We start from the raw sequence: 16,568 nt of genomic DNA on the forward strand, positions 1-16,568 counted from the left end.
ACGTTCCTTTTCCATGTCTCTTTAAATTCTCTGTGATAATTATTGCAGCTTGTGCTGCAAAGGGAATCTCAGCAGCAAACTTTTATTCGGCACTCATCATTTTTTTCTCTTTCAGCTACAGTTCTTATCAGTTTCTGTTATACATAAAAATAAATGAAAAACTTGAAGACATGCTCTGCAATGAAAAATCTCACTGTGCTTTCTAATGAGATCAAGGCAAATCAGCTAATAACAGCTACAAAATAAAAGCTCTGCTCTGGATGTTCTAAAGTGAGGGAAAAACAATCATGTCAGGCAATCTTAATAACAGGTCCAGTTCTTTCAAGTAACAAAATCTATTGGAAGATCTTTTTCTTTGCTTGGGAAATGAAGCGTTGAGATGACTAAGGGAGATAAAGTAAGTGTACAAATCATTATTTTGGAGGTCAGTAACTATTTCATGTCACCTTTTCTTAGCACAAGGATAAACAAGGAATCTATTGCCAAGAGACAGAATCCGTATTGTTCACGTTTTCTACAGCTAATTTTCAATGGCCTGTTAAAAAAATTTTTATTAGATATATTATGTGGCATATTCTGCCCATTGCGTTTAATCTAACCATATCCACAATCAGTGTTCATTTTACTAACTTCAAGTCACAGTCCAGGGTTAGCAAAGCATCCTCAGAAATAGATGAAGGTGCCCAACCACTGGAGAATGAAGGCTGTTCAAAGCATGGAAAGAGCATTTCAGAGTCAGCACAAGGCAGCTATTTACAGAGGCATACTAATAATTTGACAGTATTTCCCTAAACCATACTTGCTGCCATATCTAGCCTCTTCTCGAAGATGAACAAGCATAACTACAAGCAGTCAAGAATCTATGAAAGCAGAAATTGCTCAAGAGTGGTGCTATCTTATATTACCACTTATCTTACGTTAAGACTGAGCATTGCTGACAGAAGCAGATGACTGACCATTTTCAGCATAGGAATGACACTGAGCTAAGACAGAACTCAGGTACAATGATTACTTCCACTAATGTACTGTTTCAAATCTCATGCCCTTTTTATTTCCTAAAATACTTCTTCAATACTGTACTCTTTACACCCCTACTTTCTGCATGTTAATTTCCAGCTAAGAAATTCCAACTTTGCTTCCACCACATGTAAGCTGTGGCAAGCAAGCAATGTTTCAGCACACAGCTTTGATCATAGGCCATTACAGTATAATAACTTTCTTTTTCCTCTGTACTAGGTAAATATTTTAAGCACACAGCAGGGTTGGGTACAGTGTGAGGAAAAAGAAGCAATCAGAGATAGCTCAGAAGAGCAAATATTCCAGTTAGAGAAATGCAAGAGCCTTCAGATTTCTTGCTGTATTTACTTTTTAACTTGATCTTTCCAGCCTTTTCTGATTAGCTGCAAGAATTATTTCACTCGAGATCCCAGCTGTTCAGGGAAACTCAGCTGAGTCCCATCTGGCCTAAACTGTAACAGAGTCTGATATTCTCAGCTGCTGTGAGCTGTGAGCTAAGTCACAGCTGGTTTGAAATCCAGAGCTAAGGCACACCAGACCATGTTCTGCATCCAATGTCAGCCCACCTCAAGTGCAATTGCAAAGCACGAGACAAAGCTGAGTGTCTGAATAAAAAAAAATGCCTTCAGAAGTGACAACATCTATCACAACATGAGTCTTGGGATGCCTTGCTGTAATCACAAGAAGTTTGCTGTGTACTGACCTCCACAATGGGCTAGTTGGGAAGATCTCTTCCCTCCTGGTTTTGTATATTCAGAAATACAAGCCACAGTGTATAAACCCATCTGGGAATTAGACAAGTTGGACATCCTCCCTTAATTTACTGCTCACATCTCAGTCGTACAACAAATCTCACTTGCTAAGAAAGGTTTATTAGTAACAAACTCTAACAGTATTCCTTCTGAAGCATATTGCACAGTTTAAAAATATTTAGTTTTTATCAAACAACTGATTTTCCCCAAATATATATCCTTTGCTTTGTATCCATTATGCATAGCTGCCCTGGCTGATGACGTCTGGGCTATCTGCACAAAACAGTATCAGTCTGACTTGATGACCCCAGCTATAACCCTCATGATGCCTGTTACTTCATACTTCCAATAACACAAGAAGAGCTCAGCCTTTGGCTCATGGGCTGCATAGAGCCTGTAAGGAAAACCAACACAACTGAGCTGCTCAGAGCTGTCTCTCACAGCTGCCCCAGACCCTGACACCATCCTGTCCTGATGAGCTGCACAGCACAAGTGAACGTATGTCTCCGTTTTCTTCCTGTCACCTGCAGAGCTGAGGCAGTGCCAGCAGAGTGAGCCGGGGCATTCACCTCTCCCCAACCACCAGAAAGAGCCTGGGGCCCAGTCCTGCAGGAAGGCTGGATCCAGCTTTATCACATCGCTCAGATGGAAGAGGTGAACAGCGTGCTGTGCTGTCTCCTGTGAAACTGGAGGAGACTTTAGGACTACTGATGACAGCATAACTTTGCTGGAGCAGGAGAATGAAGACAGCCCTGCAAACATTACAGTTTTGCTAATGATGCTTATCTGCTCTAACAGTCTTAGAGAATTGGAAGTGGCAGAATAGAGAGAAGAAAAACCTCAGGGAAATCAGTCTGAAATAAACTTCTGGAGCCGGTCAGAGGAGTAGGAAGTCTCTAACTAGTGACAGGAACCTATTATTGATCTCTCAAGACACATAAACTCAGAGGTGATTTTGCAATTTCTGTTGTTTTTTAAAGGCTGTCTTTAGAGCTGTACATCTGATGCACTGTAGCTACTGGCAAAATAAGCTGAATTTAAAAGAGCTTAAACAAAGATATACAATACTTTATGAAACTTTTCAAAGTCCTTGAAAGTTGCAATTATTAATCAGAGTGTCTGTGAGGTGAAGGGTTCTGCAGGAGGATGTCCTTAAGGAGGATGCCTGCTGAGAGTCGGCACTGCTCCTGGGCTGAGGGCAGCTGGACTGTGGGGCTCCACATGCCCACAGGAAAGCAAATGAGCAGACGCTGTGCAATGCCAAATTAAGATACAGAGTTCATTGACAGTCAGATTGTGAAAATGTTAACACGTATGACTGCTTCATCAGTGTGGTTTAGTCCAGCAGTAGAGCAAATCTCTAGAGTAGGGATCTCACACAGATTAAAACAAGTTACAGTTACAGTCTATTCAAGTATAATAATGAATACAAACAGCAGGACTGATTTTCCAAGGTAATTGATACATAAAGATCAGATATGCATCTAGCATGTCTAAGTTTTCCTGTATCCAACTGAGCATTTTCCACAGTTTTGATGGTTCTTGTTAAGAATTATTTATTCTTATTTAGACTTCATCTGAGGAATTTTACCACTTAGCTAGAAGCAAAAAAGACCAGAAAAGGAAAAAGGTTCACAGTTCCAGAAAACAGATTATCAGAGCACATAGAAAAGGTCTTTACAATTCTGTCATCTGGTACCACAGCCTTAATGAACTCCATTCCCCACTGGCCTAAGGGCAGAATGCTTGTTCCTTGGTACAGATCTCCCACGTGCACCTACGTTCTACAGAAGGCAGGAAGGACTCACTTTGCCAGCTATCTACTGCCAGTTAGCCTTTCAAAGCATTGCTGTAATGGTGTATTATCTGTTGTTCTTGCCATGTTCTTAGATATAATCAGACAGGTTTTATTTCCTCTTTCTTTCCTCCTGTTCCTGTGAATGTTGCCAATTTTTGAAACACTGTTATTAAAATAGCAGCTGGTTGAAGTAAATTTCATTAAATCATATTTCAGTCTTATATGCAGTCTGTCAAAATCGACATTCTTCTGAAATTTGAAGGATTTGCTACAGTTCCTTTTTTTATGGAATGAAACTGGAAGAAAGGTTCAGACTGCCGACATGTCCTTTAGATATTTTTGGAATAGAATGCTGTAGTGTTGTATTTTGAAACAATACTTGGTTATCCCCTGCACAGGAGACATAAGGATTGCAAATGAAAAAAAATATCAAGAATATCAAGAGCTTTCTAATGACCTACAAATCAAAAATTGTTTAAAAGTGGAAACATGGACACTGACCGAACATAAGTTAATGTGATTTGCACATAACATCAGAAAATCTGAGGCATAACACAGGCTGCTACCACACAAAGGACATAAAAAGGGAGTAAGAAAAGCTTTACAGATACATTAGGGATAAAAGACAGAGAGCATTGCTCTGGTCTTAAGCAGGAATGCTAAGAAATGGTGGAAAGAATATGAAAGGACAAAATGTGCGCTGCCTGAGCCTCCATAAAAAGAGTGTCTGTGATTAGATTTTTAACATTTATTTTGGAGCTCTGGCTGGAAATAGGAGAGAGCAGAGAGCAAATATTTGGATGAGACACGTTTGGCAGTGGAGCCGGCTGCAATTCACCCTAGAAGATTAAGAACTGAAACAATCTGAAGTACTTTAAGACACAAAGAGGACTGATGACAACTGTAGCACTCTGCTACAGATTGGGAAAGGAGGAGCTGGAAAACTGTAGGGTAGTCACCCTATAATACCTGCAACAAAATATGAAACAATTTGTGTATAAATATATAGACATAAGGATGATAAGAAACTGCCAGTTTTTATTTATCAAAACATAGTATGTTAAGCCAAGCCCATTTCTTTCCAGGTGAATAACTTGGCTCTTCAGAACAACTTGGCATTTTGGGTGGAGGAAGGAGTGGATGTTCAGCATAGTGAAGCTGTTGCAGTGTCAGACGGTCTCTGCCACAAGCAAATTCTGGGAATGTGGCCTCAATTTTGTCACTATAAAATAAACCTGTCAGCTGTGGAAAAGACATGCTCAAAGAATAGTCAGTAATATTCTCATCGCTGTCTGAAACTGCGCTGTCTTATGAAATACCAAAATCCTTCACAGCGTGAAACTTCTATTCTCAGCACTCATGTAATTAAAAGGAGCGATTTCTGGTTAGCAAAGAGCACACTGTAGCAAAGGAAGTATTTCAGACCATAGCTGTGCTTATTGTCACCTCATAGGACAAACTGATGGAGGCCGGGGCAGATGGTGAGGCTGGAAGCACTAAAACACCTCTGCGGGAGAGCAGCCGCTAAGCCAGCTCTGCCTGCGCAGTGCGACTGGCGCTGCTGGGAGAGACAAGTAGCCACAGGATCTGTCAGGGCTGATCTCCAGCAAGCCTGACATATTGATTGTCAGAGACTGTCAATGTGATTAGAAGTTTTATCTTATCTCTGGCCAACATATTCCGAGGAAGTGATTGCACTGTGGCACTGTGACATCTGACTATGCTCAAGTTGCATACAAATTCAATATGGTACCACCTTTGATAAAATTCTCAGCAATACGGTGTCCCAGAAGGGAAGGGAAAGGCACATACCTACATAAATTCATCCAGCTGGTCTGTACTGTTTATAATCTAAAGCTTTTACAACTTTATTGAAATATTCACTGATTCACAAATTGTACGTAATATGTTTATATTATTTCATAGCAATTAAATTGAAACAGTCAGGACAATAACTATAAGTCATAAAATTTGATAAATATGCAAAGTAGATAATGTGGGTAATGGATTTTTGGAATACAAAAAAAAATGTATTTGCATATGTACATTTGTTTACAAAGAATATCAGTAAATTACTTATTACTACATTCATGTTACTGATAGTCATCAAGTGAGATGTATTAACTGAGCAATTAAGTGACCAACTGAGACATACATCCAGTCCCCTATAGAAAATTTAGCTGACAAGATGCCATAGTTAATTGGATCACTTTGGACTGGATCACATGTATCTAAGTCCTGCATTACATCTAAATTTAGCCCACTATATTTTTTACATCTTTTGTAAAGTATTCTTGGCTTTTTTTTATTAATGCTTTATAATAGTCCTTTACTAACAGAAACAGGAAAGACTGTTCTTTTCTCATCTTTAAAATCAAGAGATCAAGTAATTGTTTCTTTTCTTACCATAAACTAAAATGCAACTTTAATAACAGATATTATGTGAGTAAAGTTCTTCTCTTTTGATCAGCTTTGAGTCATTTCATTTCAATAAGCAAGGTCAGGGACAGCCACTAGACCATGCTGCTAGATTAATCTCTCCCACAGGAGGGTGTTAAATTATCATTTAACTTATCCGATTTAAGTAGAAACTGATTTATAGTTTCAGCCTGTGAGCTCTGTGGCTTTGTGGTGTCACAGAAATGAGGTTATTAGCAAAAGTCACCTAAAGGTTTTTCTACAGTGGATGCTCAAAAAAAAGGCAAGATTTCACCCCAAAGGAATACAGAGGCAAAATACCTGTAACTAAAAAGCAATTAAGAGAAAGGTTTAATGGCAGATCACCGCCCCATGTCCAACAGCAAAAGTGATTACATCTTTGGATTCTTAGGTTCCTGCTCTCTGCTTAGTGAGGGCAGAAAGCAAGGAAGTGGGAAGTCTTCATCACCAGGACAAACTCATGGACCATACTCAGTATGTCTGAGTTGATGGTAGGATGTCCTACAAAATTTGCAACCCCTATCAAACTGTACCATCTACATTAACATGTGTAATCTTACACAAAATATGTGTGAAGCAAACTGAGCTAGAACTGAGGTTTGAAATATAGGCTATGTATTAGGAATTTAATTATAATAACCCAAGAACAGTGTTTTGAATAGTTCTCCTGAAATAATTAGTTAACTGGCTTTTTAAAGTCTAACTGTTAATAATTTTATTGTCCCAGATAATAATTTGGAATGCAGCTAACAATCAGTGTAATTATATCCTTCATTAATTTTTCAGTAGTTAAGCCTTATCAAGATAACAGCTCTGATCATCCCTTGCATTATCTGGCATCTTGCATTGTTATTTCACTTTGGAAGCCTCCACAAAAAGCAAAACCTTGTCTGAGCAAACATCTCTCAATGTCAGTAATGTTTCCTTTGCTCTATCTTCTCACCATCATTCTCTACTGTCCCAAAACTCTTTAGTGCTAACTCTGACACATAAAAACACTAATGCTTCTTTTAGGACAAAAACTACTGACTAGCATTAGAAAACAACCTGCTAGAATATACAAAAATAAAATAAAATAAAATAAAATAAAATAAAATAAAATAAAATAAAATTGGCTGAACTTTGCATGTCAAGATCAAAAAAAGGGGGCAAAGCAATGTTTTGAGTGACTGTTTGGCTTCTTTGGACACACACAAAAATTAGACAAAGTCAGGAGGCAATAGGAAGTAATGGAGGAATGGCTGTCATTGGGAAGGGAATTAATATCTTCAATTAAAAAACATATAGTAATCTTAATTTACCTAGAAGTCAACCATTAAAATGAATAAAAACTTCCATCTTAGATTTTTAGGCATTCAACATTTTTAGAAGTTGTCTGCATATTTGACAAAACCACATCTCAGAAATTCAAGGTGATAACCAAAGACAAGAACACTGATACAGCAGAACTTACTAACTTTCCACTATGGTGCTCCATGTTTCCAAAAGGTAACTTTTAGCTTACCCTTAAAAGTCAAGTGTGTGCAGAACTTACGGTATAACTGCTGATTATACCGTACTTGCACTTCACCAATATTCATTATTCAGTATTCAATCCACATAACTTTTTGCACAAGGACTCATGTACTCATAGAACTGAAAGCCAAATGCTGAAGTCTTTAGAACCCAGCCCACGTTTCCTCTGCATGAATCAGCAGGAATTTTGAGGTAGGTCTGAGTAAAATACTACGGATGCTCCCATAGGACACTGAGTATAAGGGAATTGACATTGCTTTCATTGTAATGAAACCTGATGAAGCAAGAGGTGCAGATGAATGCAGTAGGTTTCAAGTTCTATAACTCAGTCTTACTGGACTTTAATTTTACCTACTAAGTTACATTATATTATTCAATCACACCATTAATTACCAGATGATGTCATTTTTTACTTAAGCAATTGTCATAAATTTAACAGACAAAAGAATGTATTTGTCACTACAATCTTATTTTAGGATTTTATTTTCAGTGTAAACTCTCTGGGTGCAGGTGGACAACTGTGTTTAGAAGTTCTGTGATGGCAGGTGAATATACTTGGTTCAGGAATGCTTATTAAAAAGCAGCTTGGGTAAATTATTTAATACAGCATTGAGAAGTAAGCAAACTACACAGACTGAATGCACATCGTCTGTTTTCTGATGTTTACAGAGGTCTCTGTATTGCCAGGAGCCTTAGCAAACTATTTGTAGTGGCTAATTGTCCAGCTGCATTATATCTTCATCTAGGTTCTCTTTCTTAGCCAAAAGGAAATCAAAAACCCTTGAGGAAGCAGAAAAGAGACGAGACAGGTATTAAATGACACTGGGAATGCTGGAAAAGTGGGATTTAAATGTCTGGGGTGGGGGGGGGGGAGGAGGAAAAAAAAGAAAAACTGAAAAATCACAAGAAAATCTCTTTTTTAGGGGACAGTTTTTAAAAAAAGATTGCTTTTGTCTGTGAGGCAGTGTTGAAAAAGCACATCTAAAAAGCACTTTTGTGATGGGATAAAAGAACAAAAAGATAAAAATTAAAGAGCAGCTTTTAAAAAGCAGATTAGAACACTAAGAGCTAAATGCAAATGAAGGGTCAAAGCATGGAGCTAAGATACCAAGGATGTGTGGAAAGCCTAGGGGAGGAGGAATGGATGAAAGATGCAGTGGATCAGAAGCCTGAGTTGTTGCAGCAGCAGCATGAAGGGCTGGATAAGATACAGGCTCTGTCAGAGGTGGTTTAGCAGTATTAAGTTTGCCTAACAAGCCTGAAATTTCCTCAGATATGTTCATCAGCTCTGTTTAGAGAAGCTGGCCCCTGGCATTTTGCAGATCTGAGGGGAGGAGCAAGAATTGATTCTTTATGATTGACGTTGCTGTGTTTAAATGCAGCCCCTAAGTCCTCTGTACAGCTGCAGAGCAGCTCCTCTCAGCCCCCAGCAAGCTGGAACACGGGCTGTCCTCACTGCGTGCACCACACACAGCCCCGGCTCACAGTGCATACATGCACCACTTCAGCTGGATAGAGAAGAGCTCAGCAGACATGCTATCATGCTGGGCAGGCTATGCAGAATGGGGCAGAAAGATGAAGATCTGAGCACAGACCAGGCAGAAAAGAAACCTGATTACAATGTCAGAGTTTATTTGCACCACTTCTATTAGATTCAAGCTTGGTCCTGTGTTGATATTTCTTCTCTTCTGCTCAGGCACTGGAATTGAGGCTATTTGAGTTAGCACTGTAATTATAATAACCTCACGGGCAATGTTTTGAAAAGCTTCAGTGAACTAATTGGCTGACTGACATTTATAAGCCAAATAAGCAGCAGTGGTGTTGGAGCTCATCACAGTCAGTGCCCTGTCTCAAGCTGCATCCCTGTTGCTGTGCTTGCTCAGGATCTGAGCTCTGCACCAAAACTTTCTCTTTCATTATCCACAACTTTCTTAACTGACCACATTTTGGGTGTCTGCCTAGCTTAAGACCAGAGCAAGCAATCTGCTTCCCCACATGAGAAAGATAAGAAAGACGAGTGCGGGCTTCTAGGCTGCTCGATGGACTCAGCGACCTTGGAGTTCCAAAAACCAGCCTTAAGGTAATTTTAGAACTGAGAACATGAGGCTCAGTTTGGACTGAGAAAGCCAGCTCGTGGTGCTGAACACTTGAGTGCCTAGCTCTCAAGTGCCAAGCTCTAGCTTGTGCTACTTTCCCAGTTAGCTGATATTGCAATTGTACTGGCAGTGGAGACACTGCCTGGGCCAGCAGCAATGTTGTCAAGGGGCAAGAAGATGATTTTAGAATAGTTGTGACAGTGTTTTCCAGTTCTGCTTCCACCGTTCTGCTGGTAAAGTTTACACAGCCTGTAGAAATCCAGTAATTAAGCAGTTAATTGTAACATCTGAACATGCTTTTTGAAAACTAGCCACAGCAACAGTAATAATCATTAGCATCATTATAGTAAATAAAAGGAGATAGAAATTATAAATGATAATCATTTAACAACAATAATGAATTCAAATTTATATACTATAACATTAAATGTATGAATTCTGTTTAAGTTACAGACTCTTTAGCACATAGCTTAACCTTATAGCTCTTCAATGCTATATTTTATCAATCTAAAAAAATATTAGTGCATTAATAGCAACAGCTGTCTCTGTCTTCATACAGCTGCTACATGCAGCGAGAAATACTCATCGGGGGGGGGGGGGTTGCCCTTTATTAATCTCTATTACGAATGGCTTTTGGTGTGGATTAAATTTCTTGCAGCAGCAAAGCGATCAGCAGCACTGGAAGGGAACGAGCAGACATACTCACAGTCTCTTTTTGGGAAGGAATGTGTCGTGATTTGAGGTTGTGCACATGCACAGGCACCATGGTCATTAGCAAGGATCTCGTGTACAGCAGGGGGACTGCAAACAGCTGCATTCCTGTCCAAAAATAGTCTGTAACTTGGTGACCAGCAGAACAGCTCCTCTGTTTATCTCCAGAAGGAATGAATGTGCTTTAATTGTAAGCAGTCTGTGCGCAGGGTCTGTCTGAGGGATAATCAGATAGATGCAGGCAGGCAGACAGACACATGCAGCATTAGTTTGCGGTCTGCCTGCTCTGATGTCAGTGAAGCAGCCTCTGTGGTTTGAACAGAGCGATGCCAGCCTTATTTCATGGTAAAAGTTTTCCACTTACAGTCTCCTTTATGCTCTTAATAAGATAACTTGAAATGGGTAAGTCTAGAGAACAAGCCTTAGAGAAGCAGGCAAGAAAGGTGAATCATGCTCTTATTCTTCCTCATACCTTAAGGTTATATTTCTAAATTCTATTTAAGCTTCATCCTTTTTCCAACACTAGTTTTTCTTGCATATCAATTTTGGTCACCTGAAAACATCATCATAATCTGAAGAGTCTACTGAGCTTATTGATGACAGTGGAATTTTTGTTTGTATGTACATAGGATGCACAGATTCTAAGTGAACAGTGTTTCATCCTTTCCAAACTTGAACTTCTTCACTCATTCTCAAGCCGTAATAAATCATACACACAGAAGATTTGTAAAGGGCTCTTCTCTCTACTGCCATATGCACATCATTATATTCAGAGCTCCTGAATTATTGTGCCTAAATTCAGTACTGTCAGGACCCGGTGTTCCCATCATTAAATTGTATATTTATGGAAAAAAGGCCATATGTTATCTTTGGCAACATCCTTCTACAAAAGTGCACTACTGAAATTTGCAGACAGACACATGTCAGAATATAGGCAAGGTGAGGATCAAACACTGCACAGCCACCTTGGGGAGCTGCAGTAAAATCTTTCTGTTTGCTTTTCTGCTATTCTTCAAGGTGTCACAGCAGTAACACCTTGAAATACATATATACATGTACCTATAATTACATATATATATATATACACTTGCTTTATTAATAGTAATCTGTAATAATGCATGTAAGGAAAAAATCCCTAAAAATATAGGAAACATTATTTTTCTTCAGAGCAGTAACTCCCCTGGCAAAACCTGAAGGATTTAATTATTATGTACTTTCTTATTATCAGAGGCCCCTATTATTTTTAAGCACCTTTATTCCTATGCTATCATTACAGTAAATTACTGTAATATCATACAGTAAATAATATACTAAAAGCCAAATGGATTCATTAGTTGTCCCTTCACCCATAGCTAACTGGCTCAGAAATAGGGTCTTTTGCCAAAAATACCAATAAGCACAGATTTGTCTACTGTTATTCCCTGTGAAGATTGTTGCACATCATCATTCAAAGTCCTAATGCACTGAGCTCCCACGCTGGGGATGAATTTAGTCTGCATCTAGTTCTGAACAGCAGCATTATAATTGTTTTAGAGGGAGAGATTTCTTGACAGATGAAAGTGAGCAAGGAGACAGCTGGCTCTAGAGGTCAGGATGTAGCAGACCAGATCAGTGCTGTAGCTGGTGGCTGTGTTCAGACCTCTGGATCTTGTTTCTTTCCATCCACCTTCAAACAACGCTTGTGAATTTGTCAGTGCCACCCTCTGAAAGGAGCTTTACACAGAGTAAGAGGACCATTAAACTTATAAAAATAAGTGGTTAGCCATCAAGGTGTGAAACATCCTGGAAGAGCCTGATTAGGTGGGTAATAGCTTTGTCATGCATGAGGAATTTTAAATTGTTTTAGCAGCCAGAAGAACAAACTTAAAAGGGCAATGTCTGAGTAAAATAGTATCTGTAACAGATAAACAGCTTTCTCTTTTTGGCATTACTGTTAATACCTTTGATTACTACATGCGAGCATTTTTACTATTCATTGAAGGCTTTCATGATGGCTGCATTCAGACCAGGTGAGGAAAAATATGTCTCAACTTCTCCTTTTTGGCTTTGACTCACTGGCATAGACCTGAAGCCACCAAGTTTCGAATACTTAGGAACAAGATCAAAAACAGAAGTCAGTTCTTTTCTGACTAAACCAATGGAAACGTGCTTTATTAATCTCAGATTTTTAAAATGCTTTGAGTTTGGTGTGAAAAAGATTGTTTTTGTTTTGTTTTGTTAAGAATCTTATGACATCTTGAGAACACCTTCGCAATACTGACATATGTGGTATTTTGAAAGGGTTTATATTTAGATTCTCTTTTAAAGGCTAAACCAGTTAAAGTCAGTGACTTAAATTCCCTATTCCCTGTGCCAAAAATGGTATCACACTGCAGTACACTAGGCTTAGATATGTGAATTTTTTGCTACATATCTGGAAAGAAAAACACACTTTCTCCTTGGGTGAGGCCTCCTGCTGCTGGACAGAGCAACTAGGCATGCATTTCCTGGGAAAAATAAAACAACACAGAAGATCTTCAAAATGAACTCAGATTATCTTGCAGTGATAGCAGACATCTGTCTTTCCAGATACAAGGGTAATTCCAAGGGGCTCTGCTAGTAGTCAAATTGAAAACACAATTAGTACGGCCAGGATCCTCACCACAGCTCAGAGAAAGCACGAAGGCATTTCTAATGACATTGCCAACAGATGTACCACTGAACCCAGTGAAAGTCACCTCAGTTTCTCAGAGCAAAGCTTTGATTCATTTCTCATCCTCAGTAACAACAGCTGCTAAAACTTCTTTCAGCAAAAAATGGAGACCTTTGAAGACGTGGCTTGTAAAGGATGGTGTTTTTAGAGGTCACTCCTTGGCTGGGATCAGGGAGTGGTACTTAGGTTCTCATAGGGAATGGAGAGGCTGGGTGCATCTCCTGTATTCCACTTGAGTACAACTGAGCTGGGGGACCCAGAGGCGCTATGGATTACTCTTGCCACACACTGCTGTCTGTGGGTTTCTGTGGGGACAGATGTAACAGGTTTACTACACACATACAGTATCACAGCAGGTTTTTAAATCTACTGTTTAAAATAGGCCCTGTTTAATCATAAACGCCAGCCTCTGAAAGGAAAAAAAAAAAAAAAAGAAAATTTGCCTACATCAGCAGAAAAATGAGTCACACATTCCAAACCCCACTTTCAAGTGCTGTGACACTGTGTCCCCAAAGCATCTGATCCTCAGGATGGTTCCCAGCCACCGCGGATGCCCGTCCATGTCCAGAAGTCCCCTGACCGAGCACAGAGCCAGGTTTGGTGAGCAGGCTCTCCCTCTGGAGGCCTCCAGGAGCATCTGCCTCTCTCCTATGCTTATATAACAGCATGCAGTTAATTCGGAGGATTCAGTTAGTATATTCCTAAAATGGAAGCACAGTTTAAATGCTGACATTAGGTGGCTTAGCTCCCACTCATGCAGCTTCTGAACCACTATAAAGGCGCATGTATCATCCTGTCAGCATTTCAGAAAAGCCTTCCATGGTAGTTTTTATATATAGCTCCAAGAAGAAGGAATAGACAAACTCTATTCCTATTACATTTGCTGGAGTTGGGGAACAGATCAGCACTCATGACACTTGTGATCTGTCCTTCCAGGATGAACACATCACCCCTTCCCGTCACCTCAGCTCAGACACTGACCACACTGTGCTATGCCAGGCACAAGCACAGAGAGACATGTTTCTGGGTTATGTTTTGTAAGCATGTGAATGATTTCTTAAGGCAACCTGCACAAACATCAGCCCAGAGATCTGAAACTCTCCTAATGGCAGAAACCAGCTCCTCTATACAGACCCTACAGCCACACGGCATCACAACACAGCCCTCACACTGACAGCAGGCCCTCCCAACACCAGGTTGCGTCACCACCTCCATCATCCCACTGCCAGGAGTCTGGGAGGACAACGATCCCAAAACACAGCACAGTGAGCAGTCTTTGGCCCTCATGTCCAGCTATATGCAGCCAGGAGGGCCACACGGTCTGTAGGGCCAACCATGCACTGCCTGCGTGCTGTGGTGATGCGTCAGGCTGCAGCCAAAGAATGCTTGCACCTGCTCTGCCCTGCCGTAACCCAGCAGCTCAGCCGTCCTGACAAGCTATGAGGACTCAGATAATCCAGCCCAGTTTATTCTTCACTCTGGGGCAATTTGTTCCTTTTAATGCCCAGAACAGCATTTTGCCAAAACTCCCATCAGGGAAATCATGCTGTACAAATAAATTCCCAGCCACCCCCGTGCTCCTTCCCAGCTGCGGCTCTGTTCGCAGCCAGCACAACATTGAAGACAGCGCGAGGGCCTTCACTGCCCACACTCACATTTCATCCGTACTGTTTACTTCCTGAGCGCTCTTGAAACAAACATTCCCACGTCGATACGCGCAGTTCACGACCACCAACAAAACGCCCTAAAATACAGGACAGCTGTCGAAGGCCGTTAAAAATAGCTGTCAGGCCCCAGCGAGGATCGAACTCGCGACCCCTGGTTTACAAGACCAGTGCTCTAACCACTGAGCTATGGAGCCGCCGCTCAAACGCTCTCTAACCACTGAGCTATGGAGCCGCCGTTCAAACGCTCTCCCAGCTTTACCTAACAGCGGACACCACCCGCTCGGCGCTCTCACGCCCAGTGAGCGGCATGGCGGCGTCCGGGTCTGCCCGCCCCTCTCTGGGAACGGCGTGACGAGACCCGCGGCCCCGCGGAGCGGCCGCCACCGGGAGGAGCCCGCGGCCCGTCGGCAGCCAGCTGCCGGCCCGGTGTGAGCTCGCAGCGCCGCCCCTCGCCCGGCGGGAGCCTCCCGGCCAGGTGCGACATCCCGGCTGTGCGCGCAGGGTGCGTCGTTAAAGACGCCGTTGTGACGGTACGCGGCGCTGTGCCGTGGAGGCATTCCACAGCGGCACGAGAGCTGCAGTGCTCCGGCTGTGAGACAAGTCTCTCTAAGGTGTTACAATCGCCCGCCTGCAAACGGGGGAAGGTCACCCCCGGGGCAGGCTGTCCTGCTGGCGCATCCCTGCACAAGAAGTCCGTCGCCTGCTGAAGTATTGATAGAAACGAGCAAGCAAAAGAGCAAACAGTAACAGGGAGCCGCATCTGAAAAGCACAACAGTAACAACAAAAAGCTATATGGAAACTGGTTGTGCGCTACCACACCGTCCTCCACCTCTACTGTGTCTTGCTGCTACTACATGTCACTCAGTAAGTCCCAATGGAGGTGGACCGGCCATTCTTAGGGCAAGAGCTCTGAAAACAGAATAACTGCACAGGCTTCCCACAGACAAAACCAATGTGCTGCATGTACAAGAGACGAGGAAAGCGTTGTCTGCATTCTTCAAAGGGGGAATGATCAAGAAAAAACACAGTGATAATTAAAAAATAAATGCTTACCTCTCTCATCATCGTCTCAAATGGCTGGAAGTTGGGATTTAAAAGACTTCTCCTTGCTGTTTCCTTATTCTTAGGGGCCATTTACAGCAATAAAACCAGACTGGCATTTGGTTGTTTGGTCCTTAAAGACATGCACAGAAACTCACAGTAGGAATCTTGCTCCAGCTGTTAATGAGTGCAAAACGAGCTGCCAGGTCGAAGATGTCTGAATAGAAAATAAAAGAGCAGACCTGTTTCTCAAAGCGAAGCTAATTATGCTTTATGACGTTTGGGTGCTTGCATACAGTTGGCATGGTCAAATCACTTTAGAGAATGTACAGATCATCTCCAAAATCCCTCAGATTATACACAAATAAAAACCAAGAAATAAATCAATAAATCATGCACATTCCTACCAGTAATCCCTCATTCCTCTACACTCTATCACCATCACCACCTTCAAACATATTTCCAGAGCTGAACCAATAGCTAGCTGTCAATATTCCTTTTAAAATATATTATTCATATTTCACCTCAGTATTATTGAGCATCCCATCATTCTAAAACAGAAAACAATTCTCTGCATATGAAAACACTTATTTAACATAAGCTACTCAAATCCATGATTGCAGTTATTGCTCCCTCACTAAGTTAGTACATCAGGGCTTGAGCTTGGAAACCCTCTGCTCCTTCAGCGCATTAGTATTGACAAAGCTAGCCCTTCAAATACATTTTTAATAATCTTTTTATACAGTACAGTATCACCAAAAGTTCACTGCATTTATTTCTTTCACTTCTGAATGGTGAATTTCATATGATTGAGGAGATTTTTCTATTAGTTCTTTTTG

At 41.0% G+C, this 16,568-nt stretch overlaps 1 protein-coding gene and 1 non-coding gene across 6 annotated transcripts; both read right to left on the reverse strand.

The window, feature by feature from the left end:
• Window positions 1-8,452: 8,452 nt before the first annotated feature.
• LOC149917893 (uncharacterized) lies at window positions 8,453-16,092 on the reverse strand. 5 transcript variants are annotated; one of them, XR_016467022.1, is made up of 3 exons: window positions 14,676-14,894; window positions 10,324-10,490; window positions 8,453-9,866 (listed from the first exon to the last, which is right to left on the reverse strand). XR_016467022.1 is itself a non-coding variant. In XM_090141492.1 (3 exons), exons 1-3 carry the CDS (start codon window positions 15,242-15,244, stop codon window positions 13,469-13,471), a joined length of 684 nt encoding a protein of 227 aa, XP_089997618.1. In that variant the 5' UTR covers window positions 15,245-16,023; the 3' UTR covers window positions 11,520-13,468. The 5 variants fall into 5 exon arrangements, 1 of the variants encoding a protein (XP_089997618.1); XM_090141492.1 differs by lacking the exons at window positions 8,453-9,866; window positions 10,324-10,490 and adding exons at window positions 11,520-13,721; window positions 14,903-16,023 and having other exon boundaries at window positions 14,676-14,764; XR_016467023.1 differs by lacking the exons at window positions 8,453-9,866; window positions 10,324-10,490 and adding an exon at window positions 14,947-16,092 and having other exon boundaries at window positions 11,520-14,764.
• Window positions 14,809-14,881, reverse strand: TRNAT-UGU (transfer RNA threonine (anticodon UGU)). The gene has a single exon. It is a non-coding gene; the product is annotated as a tRNA-Thr (tRNA).
• Window positions 16,093-16,568: the final 476 nt, after the last annotated feature.

Source organism: Phasianus colchicus, chromosome 5 (genome assembly GCF_987193195.1).
Source record: "Phasianus colchicus chromosome 5, bPhaCol1.hap1.1, whole genome shotgun sequence".
NCBI lineage: Eukaryota > Metazoa > Chordata > Aves > Galliformes > Phasianidae > Phasianus > Phasianus colchicus.